General features: G+C 39.0%; 1 protein-coding gene across 5 annotated transcripts in view; it reads right to left on the bottom strand.

Moving 5' to 3' along the window:
* The window catches only part of tnr (tenascin R (restrictin, janusin)), a 235,844-nt gene that overhangs the window by 80,424 nt on the left and 135,448 nt on the right, over positions 1–19,972 (bottom strand). For 3 of the 5 annotated variants that reach the window (XM_074688049.1, XM_074688048.1, XM_074688046.1), the window contains 5 exons: positions 15,311–15,431; positions 12,605–12,827; positions 12,358–12,458; positions 10,130–10,292; positions 6,630–7,106 (listed from right to left, as the gene is read on the bottom strand). In XM_074688049.1, coding sequence (XP_074544150.1) covers positions 6,630–7,106; positions 10,130–10,292; positions 12,358–12,458; positions 12,605–12,827; positions 15,311–15,394 — 1,048 coding nt within the window. In that variant the 5' untranslated portion in view covers positions 15,395–15,431. The remainder of the gene's footprint in view (positions 1–6,629; positions 7,107–10,129; positions 10,293–12,357; positions 12,459–12,604; positions 12,828–15,310; positions 15,432–19,972) is intronic. The other 2 variants (XM_074688050.1, XM_074688047.1) reach the window with 1 other exon arrangement.

The raw sequence follows: 19,972 nt of genomic DNA, 5'->3' as shown, positions 1-19,972 counted from the left end.
CATTAACTGGTGCTTGGTTTTTATCTTTGATCTATGCACACAGATTCTTCTGGGCATGATAGTTTATTCTGAGGTGTTTCTTTAAGTTATTTTAGATTTAGATTGTGCAGAGAGGCTATATGAATAAAACTAACAACAACTTCTCATTACAGCTAAATAAATGAAATGCCATCCTCACAATATGAAACACTTTGAGGAAAAAGGGGTTTGGTTTGTGAACCAGGCAAAAAGTGGCATTTTTTTCTCTACTCCTAACATATCAGAACAATCATAACAAAAACACCATCAGCTAGCAACATATTTGATGGTATGACTTCCTACCTAAGGTATAGATGGCACACAGTCACCCGCAGGGTATGATGGGGCTGTCACTTAAGTATATTCCTGATTCTGAAATAAAACTGTGTCACTGTTCTCACTGCCAACCAATTTTAGCTTCTTTTTTTTTAGGTATCTGTATGAACTCATCCAGACAGGAAAAATGGAATGCAAAACTCCTCGCTCCCAGGTAAAAAAAGATAAACTGTGAATACTTTGACTGAGTCATGATTAAATTAAGATTTCAAATGTATCTGTAGGTAATTTAGGAGCACATAATGGCTGAAATACACCAGATAGGTCTGCAGTCTGTCTCCGCTCCATCACGGCAACAGATCAGACGGGTTTCCATTTAAGTTAATGTGTCAACTTACAAGGGATCTGATCAGTTGCAGTCCGCCTGCATTATGTCACAGGTAATATGCAGCCATCCTATTTTTGCCAGACCCGGAGAAGCGACACTTCTCCACAAGACAGGAAGTTGTGACTGGAAACTACCTAAAAACATCCAGTGACTTTCGAAATGAGACAAACAGTGTCAAAATCGGGTCATACTTAGCTTGACTATGACAATAAACAGACATAATAAGCGAAGCTGGACCAGGAGTCAGGTTTGAGGTTTAACAGCCAAACATGATGGAAGAGAGACTTATCAATGGAGTGGGAAGCACAGGAACGCAGACAGTGTGAGTTGACAAACGCAGGCAACATGCAATGGAACAGAGTCGAACTGCAGATGTATCTGGTGTATTTGAGGTGTAAGTCTTGATAGTTTTGTTATATTGTTGTATAAAAAAAAGAAAAAAAACCTTTCCAAACACAACTCCCTTTCTGTTGTGACAGGACATGACAGGATTAATGATGGTAATCCTGTTATCCTAAAATTCAGAAATCTTTGGAACCATTAAAACCAAATAAAGTCTTGGGCCCTAAAGTTATTTGTATGTCAAAGTGAGCATTGGATGACACTCTTTTTTTGAGAGAGACTGATCTGAAGTGCCCTGATTTCAAAGTGGAAAGACTGAGCAAGGTAACATTTCATTTCAAACAAAGTTCAGGACAAGCTCCCAAGAGACCACTAATGAAAAGGTACCTGTAAAAAAGTTTGAATTTAAACTTTATACTGCAGACATGGCAGAGATAAAGAGGCCCTGAGTTCTTCACCTTGTTGTTGTTATGTGAAAGGTCATCAGCAAGCACTTAATTTGAATGTAAATCATTACTCTATTGAATTTGTCACACAGGACCGGTTTAACCTGACATCCTATCAACATCTCCAAATTGCAGGGTATCAAGAGAGTCTTTGACCTTTGTGACTGGGCCAGTGTCCAACTTCAGCATCACTTCCCAGCTTGTGAATTGATCTATTTTTTTCTTTCGTTGTGCACATTCCCAATTCAGTTTATTTTGCTCTTGGGAAGGCCTCAAGGTCTTGAAGTGACAGTTTTAATTAATGTGTCTTCTCAGGTAGAATATTGAAAAGAAGCAGAGAAAAATGCAAAGAAATGGGGAATAAATTTCACAGCACCTATATATATGCTGAAAAATATTAGGTACATAATCAAAAAGTAAATGTGTTACATGCATATCTGCATAAATGTATAAAAAAAAAGAACTGTGCTACTTAAAATGCTGAAGGTCCCTGTCCACTTAACTTATGGAATATCATGGAAGATCACCAGGATTCATAGGCATGTCACTTTCCCAAGGTCTCATAAGGGCAAGTAGCTGAAGGATGTTCAAGAATCTTGCCTGCAGTCTTTAAGTCCCATTAGGTCTAATCAGTATGCTATTATATGCAGGTACAGCAGAATCTACTGAACTAAAACCTGAAAAGTTAAAACTCAGTCAGACAATGGAGGTCAGGGCATCATCAGAGGACCAACTTGCCTTCAGGCTGATTTTCCTGTAACAGCATTTCTCCTGTTAATTTTTGTTAAAAGCGACCAAAGCTGAAACTCTGGATGTGAAGTACAGTACTCTGGGGTATTCATTTAAAAGAAAACAACTGATATTAATAAATCATATTCATAATGTTTATTCAAGTTTTGTTTCCCCCTGCTCCTGACTGTTTACCACACAACTGTAAACTTTCTCAGTTTTTTTTAAACAAATTTAGTTTTAGTTTACACTAGGGATGTCCTGATCAGTTTTTTTCCCCCCTGAGTCAGTCATTTGATTTCCAGTATCTGCTGATACCAAATCCAAATCCGATACTTGTACTCTGATACATCCCGCTCCCAGCTTTAAGTTCCTGTCATGTTCTTGCTCCCCTTTTCAGCATTCAACCAATAGTGTCACTGTAGCAAGTGATGTCATGCCCTGCGTTGTTTCTGTGTGGAGTTGAGATGGTCGTAAATACTAAGCTGTTATAACTACACTTTGTAAAATATTATAGGTCTGATATAAAGTAATGGCAATGAAATGTATATATATATATATATATATATATATATATATATATATATATATATATATATATATATATATGTATATATATATATATATATATATATATATATATATATATATATATATATATATATATATATATATATATATATATATATATACATATACTGGGTCTTCAGGAATTGTCATTACTTGTTGAACACAAATTAAAACTGGTTTCCATCTCATTGGCTCAGTGCCAGCAGCAGCACACACCCACAGCCTCCAGCCGTGACTACATGAACACACTTACCACCCCAGCAACCACCTGCAGTATCAGGTTTCTATGTAGGAGTGACTTGAGAGCCGTGTACCTGACTAAGCATGTTAGCACTAGCTAATTACTGGGTTGTTTCACCCATACCTGGTTAGCAGAAAGCCAACTCACGTTGCTCTTCATACTGAGCTGCTCTCCAAGTTTGGTGGTTTGGCTTTTCCCTATTTGGTGAAAAGCTTTATCTGTTTGGAGTTTTGTTTCACTTTGGTTGTTTTTCTTACTCCGTGCTACGTCCACCATCGTAGCCAATTGGGATAGCTTCTTCCACTTGCTAAACCACACGCAAAGTCACTTGAGCACTGGGCACTCTGTGATTGGCTGAAGTAACCCCGATTATTCTCCGCCCAGAAATGTACCGATACAAACAAAACATCAACATTCAGACATAGACACTCACATTCATGTATAGAGGCCCAGAAGTGAGAACCGAGCAGGATTATCCCTCTAAAAGTTGCAATTTTACTTGTTAGGAAAATCCTGCAGAGTCTACCTTTAAGTTTTTTTGGTTACTGATTGGTCAGCTGGAGCATTTAACTTAAGTACAGAACCACTGTGCTGTAACAAGACAGGAAAATGATAGAAATAATCAAACAGTCAGAGATGCTTTGTCATGCAGGGGGAAAAAAGATTCACTTGCCATTCAGCACGGTGGAATGAGTCTGGATATTGAAGGACAACGTTTCAGTGACAACCATGATAACGGTTTGTGTGCTTAAGCTGCTGAGACAGATGGTGAAAGGCAGACTGAAATATGCTGTATTCTTTGCCTGTATGGCTGTCAGTTTAAGTTTAGGTTTGTGTTCATCTTTTAAAAGAGCAGTGGGTTGTGTGATGTAGTGGAGTGTCACATGTCTGTCAAAGCCCTTTCCCGTCACAGTTTAAGAGTTTCTCTGCCTGGAACACAGTAGACAGACACTAAAGTACTTTAAACTGTACTCTTTTAAATCCCTCGCATTGGCTGATCAGCTGTTAAGTCAATCTTGATTGTCACAATTCAGCAGAAAAGATCCATAAAGTAAAGTATAAAATCCTACATAAGAGTACCTTTGAGATCCAACAACATGGAAGAAACGTTAATATCAGTTATTGCTGCTGCCGAGCTCAGAGGATGTCAACAACGGGGAAATGTCAGCTCTACTTTAGCATCAGGAGTTAAGGAAATGATGGTGAAATTCCTCTGGTGTCGAGATTAAATGCCACCCTTCAGCACAAGTTGATCCCTACTTTGTGGCTGAATTTATTTTCATGTAGAGATATACTGTATCCTACCCCATGCCTGAAATATCCCATTTAAATTCAACAGTCTCCATTATTCCTCATAGTGAGGGAAATATAGGCCTCCATAATTGAAGAAAAAAAATACATGCAGCTTGCTTCAGCTTCTGATAACATGGAACACTTAAGCCTGTCACCCTACAGGTCTCTGGTAATTGAACTGCTTCGTTTTGTATTCAGCCAACTATCCCCTACAAGCGTCAGCTATTTTAGCCTCTAATTGCAAAGAAATAAGAATTTTGGACTCCCTCATTTGGTTCTGATATTAGAAGGGAGGGCAGTGAGGGGGGAATCAGTCTTTGTAATATGATTTGCTGTCCCAGCCTCTCCTTTGCTCTCTCTTCTGTCCATCCTCATCCTTCACTTTGTTGACAGCTGCCTCAAATGGCAGAGGAGGGTTTGATATTTTGGCATAGGGAGTTGAATCTGAACAAAGGCAGACACGGCTGTCTCAGCTGTAGCTAATGTGACAGTCCTCCCCCACCACCACCGCCTGCGCGGTGAATGTGACTTTTGACAAATGAGTGCTGTTACACCTTCTGCTGTCCAGCAAGTCACGCTTCCCGCCACCTGCATTTGAAGCCCAGGGGGGGATCTTTTTTTATTTTCCGGAGCTGCACGTACACTTAAAATGATGGGGCTGAAAGCTAACAGCTCCAGCAGATAGAAAGAAAGAGAGAGAGAGAGCAAGAGAAGAACTTTGCATTTTTAAATCTAAAGGATGAATTAGACCTGTTCACTTGTTCTGTTCAGCTCCTGAGGACCCTGTGTCATCAAGCATCCAAAAACTACACCAGCTGGTCAAATGAATATTTTCCTTTACTCTTTTTAAAGCTGTGATGATGAATGAAATCCTTTACTGTTTTTTAATCCTTCTGAAAACTCTTGACACTGCCTAAGAAAAAAAAGATAGCAACATCAGGGTGGGTAAGAAGAGCGGGCTTGACATTTGAAGTTATCAAATTCAGTGCTCAATCCTCATTTTCAGATGTTTGTTGCACTTTGTCGTTAAGTACAGTTTAAGTACAGTGGACCACTATAAACTATTGGACAGACTTGAGAAGTATATTGGCATCACAAATAAAGAGCTTAAGAGGTTGGAATCTTGCCTGTCAGAAAGATTTTGAAGCGTTTCATACGACTACATTTACTCTGACTGCTTTCTGGGGTCCCACAGGGGTCTTCCCAAAGCCCACTGTTATTTTAGCATCACTGGGTAACATGTTTTTTGTTTTTGGCTGATTGATGGATGAGAATATTATGAATATAAGTCAGAGCTCCTTTTCTGGCCTCTCTTCATTAACATAAAAGGTTATCTGTTCATTTTTCTGATCTCTGGTCTTGTTGTATATTGTTTGATTTCTTTATACTTTAAACCTTAGGAAAGCACTTTCATTGAAAGAGATCTGTCAATTATGCTATGATATCATGGCAGCAGCCTTAACATTTTCATTCAATTCATTTTCATTTCAATTATACGCAAAATTATTGTCACATATAGTTGTCACACGGTTGTTTGATAAAGAGAATGTGGAGGCGTCTTCATCTCTACAGCATACTTTCCATGTAAAGTGAACAGAGAGTGATGTATGGAGGGCTTTAAGCAAAGACTGGCCAGGAATTGAGTAAGTGTCTACTTCTTGTAACAGAGCAATTCAGTTTCTTGTTAGATTACTTGTGGAAGGGAGGCTCCCGGCTGCCCATCCAAAAAAAAAGGTTTGGTTTGACAGGATCCAGGTCAGTTACAACAATTAAACCTAAATTTAGGATGCTCCTTGTCTTAAACTGAATGTTTAAATCCAAAGCTCAATTACTAGCTCTGAGAGTAGTTAAAGGGGAGAACGTTAACTATTTATTGGTGTTATTTATCAAGTGGTGTAATCTTTTTTTTCCCCTCTTCTCTAAGTAAAACAAAATGAGAGAAACATCTTAATGCCCTTTTTGAGGAGCTTGCTGGACTGTAATCTGGAGAGGTGCCAGCAATTCATGAAAAGAAAATGTGCCCCCACTCTAGTAAATCAATCTCAGCAATGGAGGCACTCCATCTAACGTGGCAGCTCTAATTTCAAAAGAAACCTGCTTCTTCTCAAGAACTCTGACCAAACTGTGCAGGTCGCAGTGTGTCATTCTGTAAGCTGCTCAGGACAAATTTCTGCTTTTTTTAGACTTGGAAGCACTCACAGCACGGGTCAAGGGAGGACAGCCTCCAAGTTTAGAGTTTCTGACTCATACGAAAGGAGCACATGTGTTACACAAACTACTTTTTGTACGAGAGGATGAAACTAAAAGATAAAAAGTAATTGCCCACCAGAGTTGCAGTCGTCTCCAGCAAAGCCATCCTGGCAGATACAGAAGCCATCCTTGCAGACCCCTTTCTTGCTGCAGTTGTTGGCACAGTACACCAGCGAGCAGTCCTCTCCCACATACCCAGGCCGACACTGGCAGGTCCCGTTGATGCACAGCCCCTGGTCAGAGCAGTCGTTAAGGCACCTCCCCACCATGCAGTCCTCCCCGGTGAAGGACTCCTCACATACACACTCGCCGTCGATACACAACCCACGGCCTGAGCAGTCTGAAGGGCAGCGCGGCTCAGAACAGTTGTCGCCTCCAAAGTCACGGTCACACACGCACTCCCCTTCCACGCACACCCCCTGGCCAGAGCAGTCGTCCGGGCAGCGAGGTTCGGAGCAGTTTTTGCCACCCCAACCTTCCTCGCAGATACAGCCACACAGGTCAAAGCTAAAGCTGCCATGGCCGCTGCAGCCGGGGACAAAATCTAAACGACCTAGGGGAAAAAAGGAAACAGAATTCATGTGAGTTATTTTAGACGAGTGGGGCTGAAGAAACAGAAAGCAGGCCATCAAATGGGAAGGTTAACATGCTTTCAAAGAGCAGTACTTCATACATGGAACATTATAAAAACAAATCATTAACAAAAAACAGATACAGTATCAATACATACAGTATCTTTACCTAGAGTATTAAATACGGGCCTATCACAGGGATATACACAAATCGTAGGGGAAGTTAGCCAGCCACCATTACTGCAGTAACATCTGTCAACATCTGTACAATTGAATCCAAGCTTTCCCAAGAAGAAAAAATGTGCTTATTAGGGCTGGAAAGGTTCCCAAAAACCACGGTTCAGTTCTTTTCATGGTTTTGTGGTCACAGTTTTCGGTCAGTTTGGTTTACATTGTTGTTTTTAACACCCCAGATTACCATATACTCTAACTAATCCACTGTTTTCAGATTATTTTGAAACAATTATGTCATGTATAGTCATGAAAAACCTGAAAGAATGAGGCTGTTTCCGATTTAAAACATAATTAAAGGTGAGTGAAACATTGCTAGTTTCAACATGCCAACTCCTCGGTAAGGAAAGTCACTAGTGGCTGTCCCAGAAGTCACTGAAAGTCACGAAATGACAAGAGTCATTTGAATGCAGTTGTCTGCTCTGGAGCAGCAGGAGGACACTGCTGTGTGACACTGTGAGTGAGGAGGACTGTCTGTCAGTGTTTAAGAGAGGGGAGGTACCCACATACGCTGACCATTGAGGAGATCAAAACACGCTTTAACGTCAGACTTCAAACTCCAGAAAAGTCACAAGAATCGTCGTCTTTAGAAAAACTCACCAAACGGTTCTGAAAAGTCCTTAAATTAGGGCTGGGCAACGATTAAAACTTTTAATTGTAATTAATCGCATGATTTCCCTGATTAATCATAATTTATTGCATTGTAAATTCAATATCTAATAATGAATTCAAAAGCAGTGTATAGTGCACTTTTATTGGAATGTTCTGCCATATGAACGAAAGTGCCATAACATCTGTCATGCAAACACTAAATCAGTACTTGTTATACAGTAATAGTTAAATCACATATTTAGTGCAAATCAAATTTACAAAATGTAAATACAAAATTAAAGCTTATTGCCACTGTCAGGGCATTAAAGTGATACTCCGGGATGGAACAAGTTGGGTCCTATCACAAGGTTTAGAGCAGAAATTACCCCTACAGCAGTGTTTTTGTGCAGCAGAAGCCCAGAGCACTCACACCAAACACCCCCTCCCTGCTCCTCTGCTGGTTTCCTCTGCACTCAGACGGGGCCATATTTTACCCAAAAAGTCTGATATGGGTCTGCATTCACGCTTTATTTAGAGAATTTTCAGCGCGTTACTTTCACACAAAAACACCGCTAAATAAGGCTCTAGTTCTCATCGTGTCTCTTCGTCCTGGCAGACTACCTGCGTTTGTTTATATCTGGCACGCCGTGCGCACGGACTGATACACTAAGCGGCGAGCGTCTTTAAGTTCCGTTGCGTTGCCCCTCTTCTCCATGCTTGTTTTGGTTACTCATCGTGTTTTTCCGTCAATTTCACTTCCGGTTCCGCCGCGGTCAACAACAGACATTTACAAAATAAAAGCATGTGAGCAACATGCACTAATGTGCGATAAAATATTCAACGGCATTAATAGATTGACGGGCTAACGCGAAAATAACGCGTTAACTTGCCCAGCACTACCTTAAATGTAGCTACAAAGTCTTTAAGTGGCAACACTCAGTTGCGGTTTTATCCTCCACTTTCTCACCACCGTCATCAGAGCTCACACTCTCCGTGACAGCAGAACACAACAACGCCACTGGTACACCCTCTAACTCTGTCTTCTCAGATCGTCACATAAACGACACACGCTTCCCCACAAACTGTCCTGCTGTACTCCTTTGCCTCAAGTTTCTCATGCATATGATCAGAGCTAAATATTTGCTTTAAACTGAGAAGTAAAATGAAGAAAAAAGAAAAACACGAACTGAACGAAGCACACGCGCCACAAACCGAGTGAGGGAAACTGAACGGTTCAGATTTTTATCATAAACTGGTCCATCCCTAGCGCTTATCCACCAAATAAAAAAAATAATTAACACATTTCCCACATTTCATTTTTTTTGGAGAGCGACATTGACTCCATGTTGACAATAATCTCAGCATTCTCTGATCTCACAGCACATTATTTCCTCTTCTACAGAGGTCAAAATTATCTTGCACATTGTTTTAACACAGCTTTTTATTTGTGAAAGGAGCCCAAAAAAATCTGTAAACAAATATTTTTCATGGTTATCTTAACAGCTCCGAAATTTAATGCACCAGCAGTATGTGTTATGTCAGTCTCACCAATTTTGAAATTATCTGAATAAGTGTGTCTCTAATTACACCTGTCTCATTCTGTGCATTCACATCCAACAGCTGACCCTCGTCCTCATCCTGATTCAGATCATGATGGCTGCAGGAAATCGTAGTCTCTCCCCAGAGACAAAGCATTTTCAGAAAAAAATTAGCAGGTGACGGCGTCAATGGAGCAGATCCTTTAGCCATAAAATATCCTCTGACTCTATCCATTTGTCTTCTCATATTATGACGGCAGCCTCTCCTGAATAGTGAACACAATTTTTAGCAGTAGCAAAGGTTTCTTCACGCTTCTTAGACCGAGACAGTGAAGCAGAGAAAAAAGTCCCCCTCCAGCATCAATATTCTGCTGTCGTCTCTTTCCTCTTCATTCACGGTATAACCTGTTTTTCCTGCCTGTTTTACCTTTAATGCTTTTTTTTTCTTTTTGACACATGAGACAGTCTGTTAAGATGTTTTTTTTCCTTTCAAATCTTTTTTACATTTTTGCTTTCAGAAACCTAATGGTTTATGACAGAGGATTTCTGTGCAAATGCTGTGGGTAAAACGGCTTATTTAAGCATAAAACAACATCCTCCAGCTTCATGCTTATGAGTTTTTGTCATTCATAAGCGTTACTCACCCATGGCTGAACTCTCTCCGCAGCATCCAGATCCACACTGAACTCTGAGCATGGAGACTTCTTTTTCCAGCATCTCCACTCTAGTGGCAAGCTGCTGGATGGTGGTTGACGCTGGACAGCCACACGCAGCTTTTGGGATGTTGATGCGGTGAGTGAATGTCATCTTTAGAGAAATGAAAGATGGCATCATTATTAAAGCATCACTGAAATATATCAGGAAAGGTTTTACTACAGCTGTGGGGAAAATGTCACCCAAACTATCTTTCCAGTATTAAACACTCAAACACTCAGAATGTGTCAGAATAAAGCTGAAACTTCTGGTTGTGAGGGGAAGACAGGCTGTTTAAAATAAAATTAGTCCTTAGTTTAAGATACATCAACCATTAAAACATACAATAGGATTAATGTACGCAATAAAATGTAGGATTTCAACAAAGATGGTGAACTGCATTGCTCTTGTTTCATCCAATTCTTTATATGTGTGTATTTCATTTGATGTGAGAGTGAAGGTTGTGTTATGCTTCCCACGCAAACGTGACGTGTGGAAATGAGAAGCCGCACGAGAGAACGCAAGATGCTTTTTTGCTTTTTAACACCTTCAGTTGGTGTCCATTCCCAAACTGCAGAGGGCAGTGTATCACAAATGTACATCTACTGGAATACTAAGCTAGAGTCAAAAAAGTTCAGCTTTGTTTACAATGCATTTACATATCTGTCCTGGAGCTTTTTCCAGGTTCTTTTGACGTAGCGCGCGAGAGGGTGTACGTGCGAAAATGATGTCATTCATCCACAAGGACGCATCAAGCATAAATCAGCCTTAAATATGTTATATGTTAACATTCACAACGAACTGGCCTGATCCGAATCTGTGAAGGAAAACTCTTTCTGATCAAATATTTTTAAATTGGGAACATTAGCCAAGAAACTCTTGAAATTATCATTCAATCCAGTTTGGGATGAAGCTATTCTTACTGCATGTCTGCTTCAAGGGGCAACATCTGGTTCAGAAAAATGAAGCCTTTGTGGAAGTGCAAAAAGTTGCTGTTCATCAAGAATCTGCATGAGGCTGGCTGCAGAAAGACCAGGAACCATGTACACACCAAACTAAAATATGGACTTCTACGGCACTAAAAAGCAGATTTACAGCCTGTTTCAAAAACAGCTTGGGTCTAAATTGCTGATTTCACTATCGGCACACATTGTATTAATATCTAATATTTTTTAATTAATATTTTTGTAACTCCATAATTATTAAGAAGATATTAAGATTGTCTGATTGTCCAATAAGAGACACAGCTCAACTCATATAGCTGTTGGAAAGAAAGCTCAAAGCCTGTGTCATATCCAATGTGGCCACGTCCAATAAATGCCTTCATTGCACTGTTTCGGTTACAGACACAGGTGATATAGCAGAGATTATGTCCATATTTCATACTATCTATGGTTTGCCTCACACAGTGTGGACCGTGCTTTGGGAGCAAAGCAAAACTGATCTGAAGAAGCTACAACTTTTTTTCAGTGGAGACTTTCAAAGAACTCCAGATTGTTAAACTTCGGTCCAAAAAATAAAAAAAAGGAATAAATAAAGTAAAGACATCCAAGGTCACAGACCTGAGGGAGGAAGGGAATGTAATATCAGCTGCAGGGGCAAGCAGAGCAGCAAAATGTAGAAGAAGAGCAGTGGTTGTGTTTTTTTCTTTAAAACTCACTTGCAACACATTTGGTGCAATGATACAGTGACAGTGTTGCTTTGTTGACAACATAAACAGATGGAAAACCAGTTTCCTTGATTATTTTTGACACTGTAGACCAGCAGAACTGCTAAAATAGTTTTATTCGGATTAAATGCTTGATGCATGAACAAATATCTTACTCACTTTATTTGACATTCAAAAAAACAAAATAACTGGAACTTCTAATCAAAATAATTATAACGAAGAACATTTAAAACCAGTAATTTTTGATAGTCTTTTATGTAAGCGTACAAGCCACTTAATCAAATTGATTAATTGTCAGTAAAACAACTTGTCACTATAAATACCAGCTCAAATGTCTGTCTGTGATTTAATAAGTGTTGTTCAATTTCTTTGCCACATCGAGGAATCTGCATAAATCACTCATTAAACCAGGTAAGTCTCTTACATCTTGCTCTTTATGATCCTTTAAACTTCATCATTGGCTCAGCTTCATTTCTAATAGAGAAAAATAAAGCATCACAGAAAGCCCACCTGGCTGTCAGCATCCAGTGTCTGCTCAGTATACTCCGACTGTCCAACTGGATCCATTGGACCTTCCATAGACGGTCTGGAGCCCAACTCACCACGAGAGCCTGTGAGTCAGTACAAAAAGTCTTTGAAACTTCTTAAAAAAGCACCTTTGTGTGTCTTTATGTGAACAAAAGGTGCCTCCAGGGCAGCAGACAAGACGGCTACAGTGAGTTTAAATTCAAACACTCAATCGATCAGAGGACCTCACCATCACCTGGGTCAGGTGGTGCGGAGGCGTCCAGGTCCACAGAGCACAGCGATTCAAAGGGAACATTGATGTTGTAGACATGGTTGAAGACCAAGGGTTGCTCCCGTAGTGTCTCATTGGCTGAGGAGGCAGAGGGGGGCTGATCCCTCCCTGGGGTCTGTCTCCTCACTCTGGTGGTGCGAACCAGCTTGTTGTCTCCTGATGGAGCAGCATGTGCGGCACCCTGGAGAGTCGCAGACAACATGACACACAGAAAAAAGTGCACATGGTCGGGGACCGTGAGATTCTAGTTGATTTTGTCTTTTATGACTAGTGTTCACAGAATGATGAAGTAAAGCCTCAGAGAAGAACCCAGGGGGCTGACACTAATAAACTGTAAATGAAGGATTTTCCCACAGACCGAGAGCAGAAATGACAGTTTTTACATTAAAGAGACCATCATTTTCTAAGCTGGGTTTTTGTACATGCTTTATAAATGTTGCTTCTTTTCCTCCAACAGGATATGGCTCAGTTAAAGTGAAATATCTGAATAGATAGAAAACCGTACAATCTGAGAAATGCCAAATAATGTGAAAACAGTAACCTGTGTTTAAGCCAATCGTCTTCTCCCCTTATCACTTTCCCAGCGTTCCTTTTCTTAGGTGCTTTAAAAAACTATGACACAGTGTCAGGACTGTGTAAGACAGGGTTTTTATCTTTCTGGTTTCAGGCTGCCAAGTTAGCAGAAGTAAAGCAAGAAAAAGGTGAGTAAAAACAGCCCAACATTTCATCCTTTACAGTTGTTTATAGTCATCTTCTTGCAGAGTGAGCACTTATACTGTTTTGACCACTTATGTCTCAATTAACACAACTACTTTTCCGTTTATCTCAACCTGCAGAAGCTTTTGTGGCTTCATAGTCTAGCTGCATTGGTTCTTTAATGGGTATGGTTAAGATAACTAAAAATAAAGAAGACAACAAGATAAGTAGACATCTATTTCAGTTTAATCTAACTATTATTTTTTCAATAATATTGTTACACTTGCTCTACAATGAGTGGGAGAGCAAAAACCAAAGTACAGTATTTTCTGTATTTTACCATAAGTCAAACTTTTTTCATAGTTTGGCTGGTCGTGCGGCTTATAATCAGGTGCAACTTATATAACAAAATGTATACAACGACAAATGTTTATAAATGTTTATTCATGCTAACTTACACGGGCCAAGGAGTAAACATGACCGACTACTAGAGCATGTAAGCGGAGTGGAGCAACAACTAGTGACTTTCCTGTTTGAGGAGTTGGTATGTTGAAACTAGCAATGTTTCACCCAGCTTTAATGATCTTTTAAATGGGAAACAGCCTCATTCTTTCAGATTCTGATTCTGATTCTGGGGGTTGTGACATTATTTTTCCTGACTCTTTGTCCACCGTACAGAGTGTGTGTGAATGTGTGTTTACACAAATGTGCAGAACTTTTCAGCGAGGAATATCAATAAAAATGTTCAGGATATAGTGTACGAAAAAAAGTGAAATTACAAATAGGAATAGGCCGATTATTAGCACGGCCAGTTATTGGCCTCATTAACTACTTATGCTTGTATTGGTATTGGCCCTTAAAAAACATTATCTGTCCATCTCTAGTTACAAATACATTGATCCATGTCTTTAGGGAATTTAGTTAGGCTTATCAAGTTTGGTTTGAAGTAGAAAATCATATATCTGAAGTCTTGGGTATCAAAATCATTTAAAAATCCTTTAATACACATTTTTCAAGTGAACCTACATCACAGTGTGATATCCAAATTCTTTTTAAACTTTGCAAGGGAACACATTCACCCTCTCTGAAACACTGGACCGGTAAACTTTTGTATCATTCAATTATGGACAAAAAAGTAGCTAATGAGAAATTCAAGTTACCTTATTTTTAAATTATGTAGTAATAAATGGATGATGCGTTTATTACTTGACTTACCTATTTAGCTTTTTTTTTTTTTTTTGCAAGAGCTATACTTGAAAAAAAAAGAAAGAAGAAAGAAAGAAAGAAAGTTGTGCAATTTCCTTTTTTTTTTCTTTTTACCCTTTCTGGACTTAGAAAATAATTTGATTTTCTCTTTGTATTCGTGCAGCAAAAATTGAGACGGTATGATTAAATGAAGAGATCATGAAATTTTTGTTGATGGATTCAAAGTAAATGTGCACTCAATAAAATAATGAAATGATAAAAAAAAAAGTTTTTAAAAGAAGATATGTGTCACTTTGCTTTACAGCAAATATTATCATTAAAAACAATGTCTTAGAAAAAAAGATATGACATTACTGAGGTTCAGCTTTTTAAATTGATATGATTTTATGACTTGTACCAACTGGTTTAGTGACAATGAAACAAGGACCAGAAAAAAAAGGATGAATGAGTAAAATAGCTTTTGAAAATTTTTGGTAGGTCAAAACTTTGAGTATATAATGCAATGACAGAATAACTCTGTCAGAAAATAAAGCACAGGAAAACAGGGCAGGCAGGCTAAAAAACATTTTGTTCTCAAACTTGCCAAGATTTTGAGTGGACCTGTGCCCAGACTGAAATGATTAACCTGGCAACCAAAAATAGCAGATTGGAAAATAAATAATGAAAATGTCCAAAAAAAAAAGCCCTGGGCACCTCTCCACAGTAAAACTGACATCAAAAAAAGAGGAAAGCACAAGAGTACAGTGTCTTAACAAGTTTTACCTGTAGAGCAAGAAACAGAGCCAAAGCCAGAATCCAGCCTGTTACGGGCACAGTGGCCCTGAGACGCTGCTGTGTCAGTGGCATGCCGAGAAGAAACCTCACCAGTCGTGTCCACTTGCACCTACAGAGAAGTGAGAAAAAAAGGTGTAAGGAGGCAGTTTAAATGAGGTTTGTGGGGAAAACCAGTCAGTAGTGGTAGTTCTTGTTACATGAAAATTTGCCTTTTCTACATAGATGTTCCAGGGTGGATGAAAATGTGATACTCTGGAAACACTAGGCTGCACCTGCTCAAGTGTGTCTATAGAGTGTGTTTCTGTGTTAGAGGGGAGTTCTCTGATAATCAGCTTATCCGCTGTAAATGGTAAATAAATGTCTGTGTTCTTATGTCAAATAATCGACTTCCCAGGGGAAAGGGAAATCTTTCAGGGGTTGTGGATCTTGCAAAAACCTTTGAATGTATTTCACTGTGCAGAGACAAATATTTGATTTTTCCACTGGGAGGGAATACAAAATTATTACTCAGGGAGTGAGTTGATAGATGGATTTCAGAGGAGACGTGGATTTGAGTGATGCTGCTGTAATCCCCTCTCTGTTGAGAGGAGAAGAGAAAGGATGGGGGACGCAGTGGAATAAAAGCTGCGAGGAAGAAAAAGTGATGTGGATCCTTCATGCTGACTGTCACACATCAGCAGTGGGAATACACCCGCAGAGCTCAAGTTTGCTTCTAATGTAGTCATTTGAATGTATTGCGTTGTCAGTGAAATCAAACATCTTACTCTTCCTCTTACGATTTTTTTTATAACACATATGAAGAAAGCTGGTTACACAAGACTGCAGCACAAATACACAAACAGTATGTTGAGGAAAGTTCCCATGGGTCACAGCATGTCCATGTGTGTGCCTTTATGGTCAGAAAGGGTTTTATAAAACTTCTCTCAGATGAGCCTGCATTCAGGAGGTGCTTTTATCACAACAATGCCCCTAATGTTGGTCGAGCAGGCTACTGCTCTCAGCTGGGGCCTTTTGTGAGAGCAGATGGAAGGCTTCTTATCACACCTAACTGCCTCTTTTCTTTCTCTCTCTTTCGCTTTCTTTTTATTTTGATCATTTAGGGGGAAACGTTGAGATGTCAGGGTATTTGCACATAAATGAGAAAACCAAGAGACTCTCAGTGTGTGAGTCATGTGTCCTTTTTAGCTCATTTCATTGCAAGAAAAATCAAATGTTTTCTGAAAATTGATGCATACTCAATGTCCCAGACTTCCTGCTCACTTTCTAAAGATTCTTCACACACTTGCAATTCTGTTTCAAGACCCTTTTATTTTTGCACAACAGAGCACAGCGATCATCCGAGGACAGAGCCAAGCAACCTGCATGTGTGGGAGTATCTGTACACTCATAAAGATTGTTGACACTTACAGTTTATCATAAAAGACCCAAAGGGGAAAGATAGCAGGTCATATGTTACAATCTACAGCATGCCTCACTTCAGACAATGCCGCTAATGCTTTTAAAAATGGCTCTGGCCTTGCAGGAATCAACTCCCGATGCTATTCTGGAGAAATGGAAAATGTTCTACTTTGAAAGCTCCCCTGAAGCATGCAGCCGCTGTCTGACACGACACGAGCCGTTTAACCGCTGAATTCGCCAAAAGTATGAGACGCATGCAGATGATGGAGGAGAGAGAAAAGCCGACCGGAACCGTCCCATCCACGGTCATTAGCTGAAGGAGTGTCCTTTTAGCTAGCTTCAGAGGATGGATCACATGCCTGCTTTTAAGATGTGTTGTTGATAAACGGCGGTAAAAGTAGGTTTCACTTCATCAAACAAAAAACGCTCTGGACAGAACGCTCTGCTACAAAACTTGCAAATATGCTTTCCAGTGTAAGTCCAATCAATATGCGTTACATACAGCATAGAGATTTGCATTTATTGATTTTGATTCAACATGTTAAGTAAAATATTTCGGTGGTAATCTCTGACCGGCATCAGTTTTCAGGTACGGGTAAATTTGTTCAGACACATAGAAAAGAGCCATTATGCATTTATTTAAAGTGAAATATGCTCTTTTATGATTAAATGAGCCTTATTTCAAATAATGCCTTTTATATAATATAATATATCTATATTTTTTTTGTTTGTATTTCTTATTGCCTAGGGTAAGTGATAACCACGTTTTTTTTTTAAACTGACCTTTTAGATTTCAAAATATTGACCTCTGGGGTGCTGACCTCTAAAGGCAGTTCATGTTGTGAATTGATAACTAGCTTGATGCTAACGTTGAAGCATACATCAGTATAACTTTGACTTCAGAATAGAATTTCAACTTTCATCATAGAAATATATCAAACTTACTCTTTGTTAACAATACTGAAAGCTCTAAATGTCAAAATACAAACAGGGAAATTAAAGAAAAGTTATGTGCAGACTCATGGCTGGCTTCATAACTACAGGAAGGTTCCAAACAACTTAGTATAATGTTATAACCACTTTGAGACAACAGATGACCTATTTGAGTCAATAATATATTAAAAACAGTACGTCAACGTCACATGACGTGCAGTTTTTACTTATTTCTAAATATTTAGGCCCAGAGAAAACCAGATCCAGTGACCAATTACATATCAATTCACTCATAAACTCAATTTAAAGTTGTTGAATCAGAAAACCTGTAAAGCTACTTTTTGTACAGAGAAAATTCACAAAAGGAATTGATAAAGAATCAGACCCATAGGCAGAATCAATAAGGGCATTAATATTGATAAAATCTTATCAATACTCGTCCCTATTGACTTCTAACCAGTGGTATCTCACTTCATGGGTAACGTATAAAATTTCATACAAATAACACAAATATTACAAAGAGTCATATAAAATGCTAGTTTGGAAAGAAAACACATAAATATGCAGGGCAATGGGAAGCCTTTAGTTTTGAAACTGTACCACAAAATATTAGGTGGTTTCTGTTCAACAAAGTAAAGTATTGCTTCAAACAAGAAAAGACTGCATCAGTATTTTTTTTCTTTTATCCTGACTCAAGTGCAACACCACAAAATTCTCACGTTCTTTTTACTTGTTATTGAATGCTCCTCCGCAAAACAATTATTTTTGCATTTTTTTCTGGTTATTCATGATGTGCTCGTGATGAATTGTCATTTCTACAGTAATAAATGATCTTGGAGGGTCGAATGGGTTGATTTTAGGGCACATAGTCAATATTAAGCACATTAGTTTAATTTTGCTACACACACTATGACAAATCTACCATTAAAAATTATTAGACACAGAATTGCCCTTTTTTGCTGCTATCAGGTAACATATTTCTTTTCAGTAAACCATTTCACTCATCCCATGTAAAAAACTATTCCTTCCTTTCAAATATTCATCAAAAGAAGTCACAATGTCTTGGATGATTTTCACCTTGTGACTCCCTGGTTGGTGGAGGTGGGGGAGTGACCAACCATTTACAGCCACAGTGGCATCTGGTGGATTTCTTAAGCTCTGCATAGATGGCTAAATCGGGTTAAGTTAAGTTAAGCACTCCTCTTATTGAGACATAGTGACTCAAAATGCTCTAAACCATTTGGTTGAGCCGCCAGTTAAAGGGTTAACAATGTGTCACCATCATGAAGATGTCTATACTTTCAATCTGGCAAACTCTTCCAGTATCTGACTTCCTGTCTTACAGTCAGTCTCTTCTGTTGTGCTCGACTCATACTGCATGTGGACCCTGTGGGTGTTTTCAGCAGAGCATAGCAGGGAGATGTTTCTGGGACAGATCTGAGTCACTTTCTGTGAAAACACAAGCATTGATTAGAAGGGGCATGGATCAGCTTCAGGGTGTGGAGTGCACGTGGATCACAGCACACATGCTTGCCGTGGAGTCAAGAGGTTAATGCTTTGTTGGCAAGTCATCCATGTCCTGACAAGATCTGAAAGCTTAAGAAACAGATCTTGCAGTGGAATTTTGTTGTCAACTGACTACCAACTTTGTTTGTCTTTATCTGCTATTCTGATTTCACATATTGTGTGGTTTGGTATAGCACCACCTCTCCAAGGAATGGGTACTAGGGATGCACGGTATTCGGCACAATATCGGTATCGGCTGATAAAAGCTTCAAAACACGTTTATCGGTATCTGCAGATATGAAAATTTCTGCCGATAGGCACAGCCGATAAGGTGCTATTCAGTTAGGATTATTATTTTCCATCTGTAAAATAAGCTTCTTAAAAAAAATGTAGCACTTCATTTATCTGCACTGCAGAGCTCTGTGTCTGTCACCAGGTTGTTACAGTAGCTCTAAAATAATCAAATGCAACTTGGTTATGTTTAAAAATGCATTGTACATTTAAAGTTCATGTGATCTAAAGAAATTATTTTTCTGTATTTCAATACTGAATGTCTTGAGTTTGAAAAAATAATACATTTCTTATTTATGGTAAAATCAAATGTTTTTTTGTCTTGTTTTATGTGTGTTTCTTAAACAAATAAGACCGTCACAATAAGAGTAACATATAAATTCCAGTACAGGATAGACTTAGCTTTCTTTACAGTGAAAAAAACAAACAAACTTGTGATTATCGGTATCGGTATCGGCATATCAGATATCGGCAAAAATCCAACATCGTGCATCCCTACCTTTCACTTTTGAAATGATACAC

This window comes from Halichoeres trimaculatus, unplaced genomic scaffold (genome assembly GCF_033239565.1).
Source record: "Halichoeres trimaculatus isolate MK-OKI-2021-1 unplaced genomic scaffold, fHalTri1.1 fHalTri1_scaffold_15, whole genome shotgun sequence".
Lineage (NCBI taxonomy): Eukaryota > Metazoa > Chordata > Actinopteri > Labriformes > Labridae > Halichoeres > Halichoeres trimaculatus.
The sequence above is the reverse complement of the archived record's forward strand: the minus strand, read 5'-3'. Positions and strand labels throughout refer to the sequence as shown.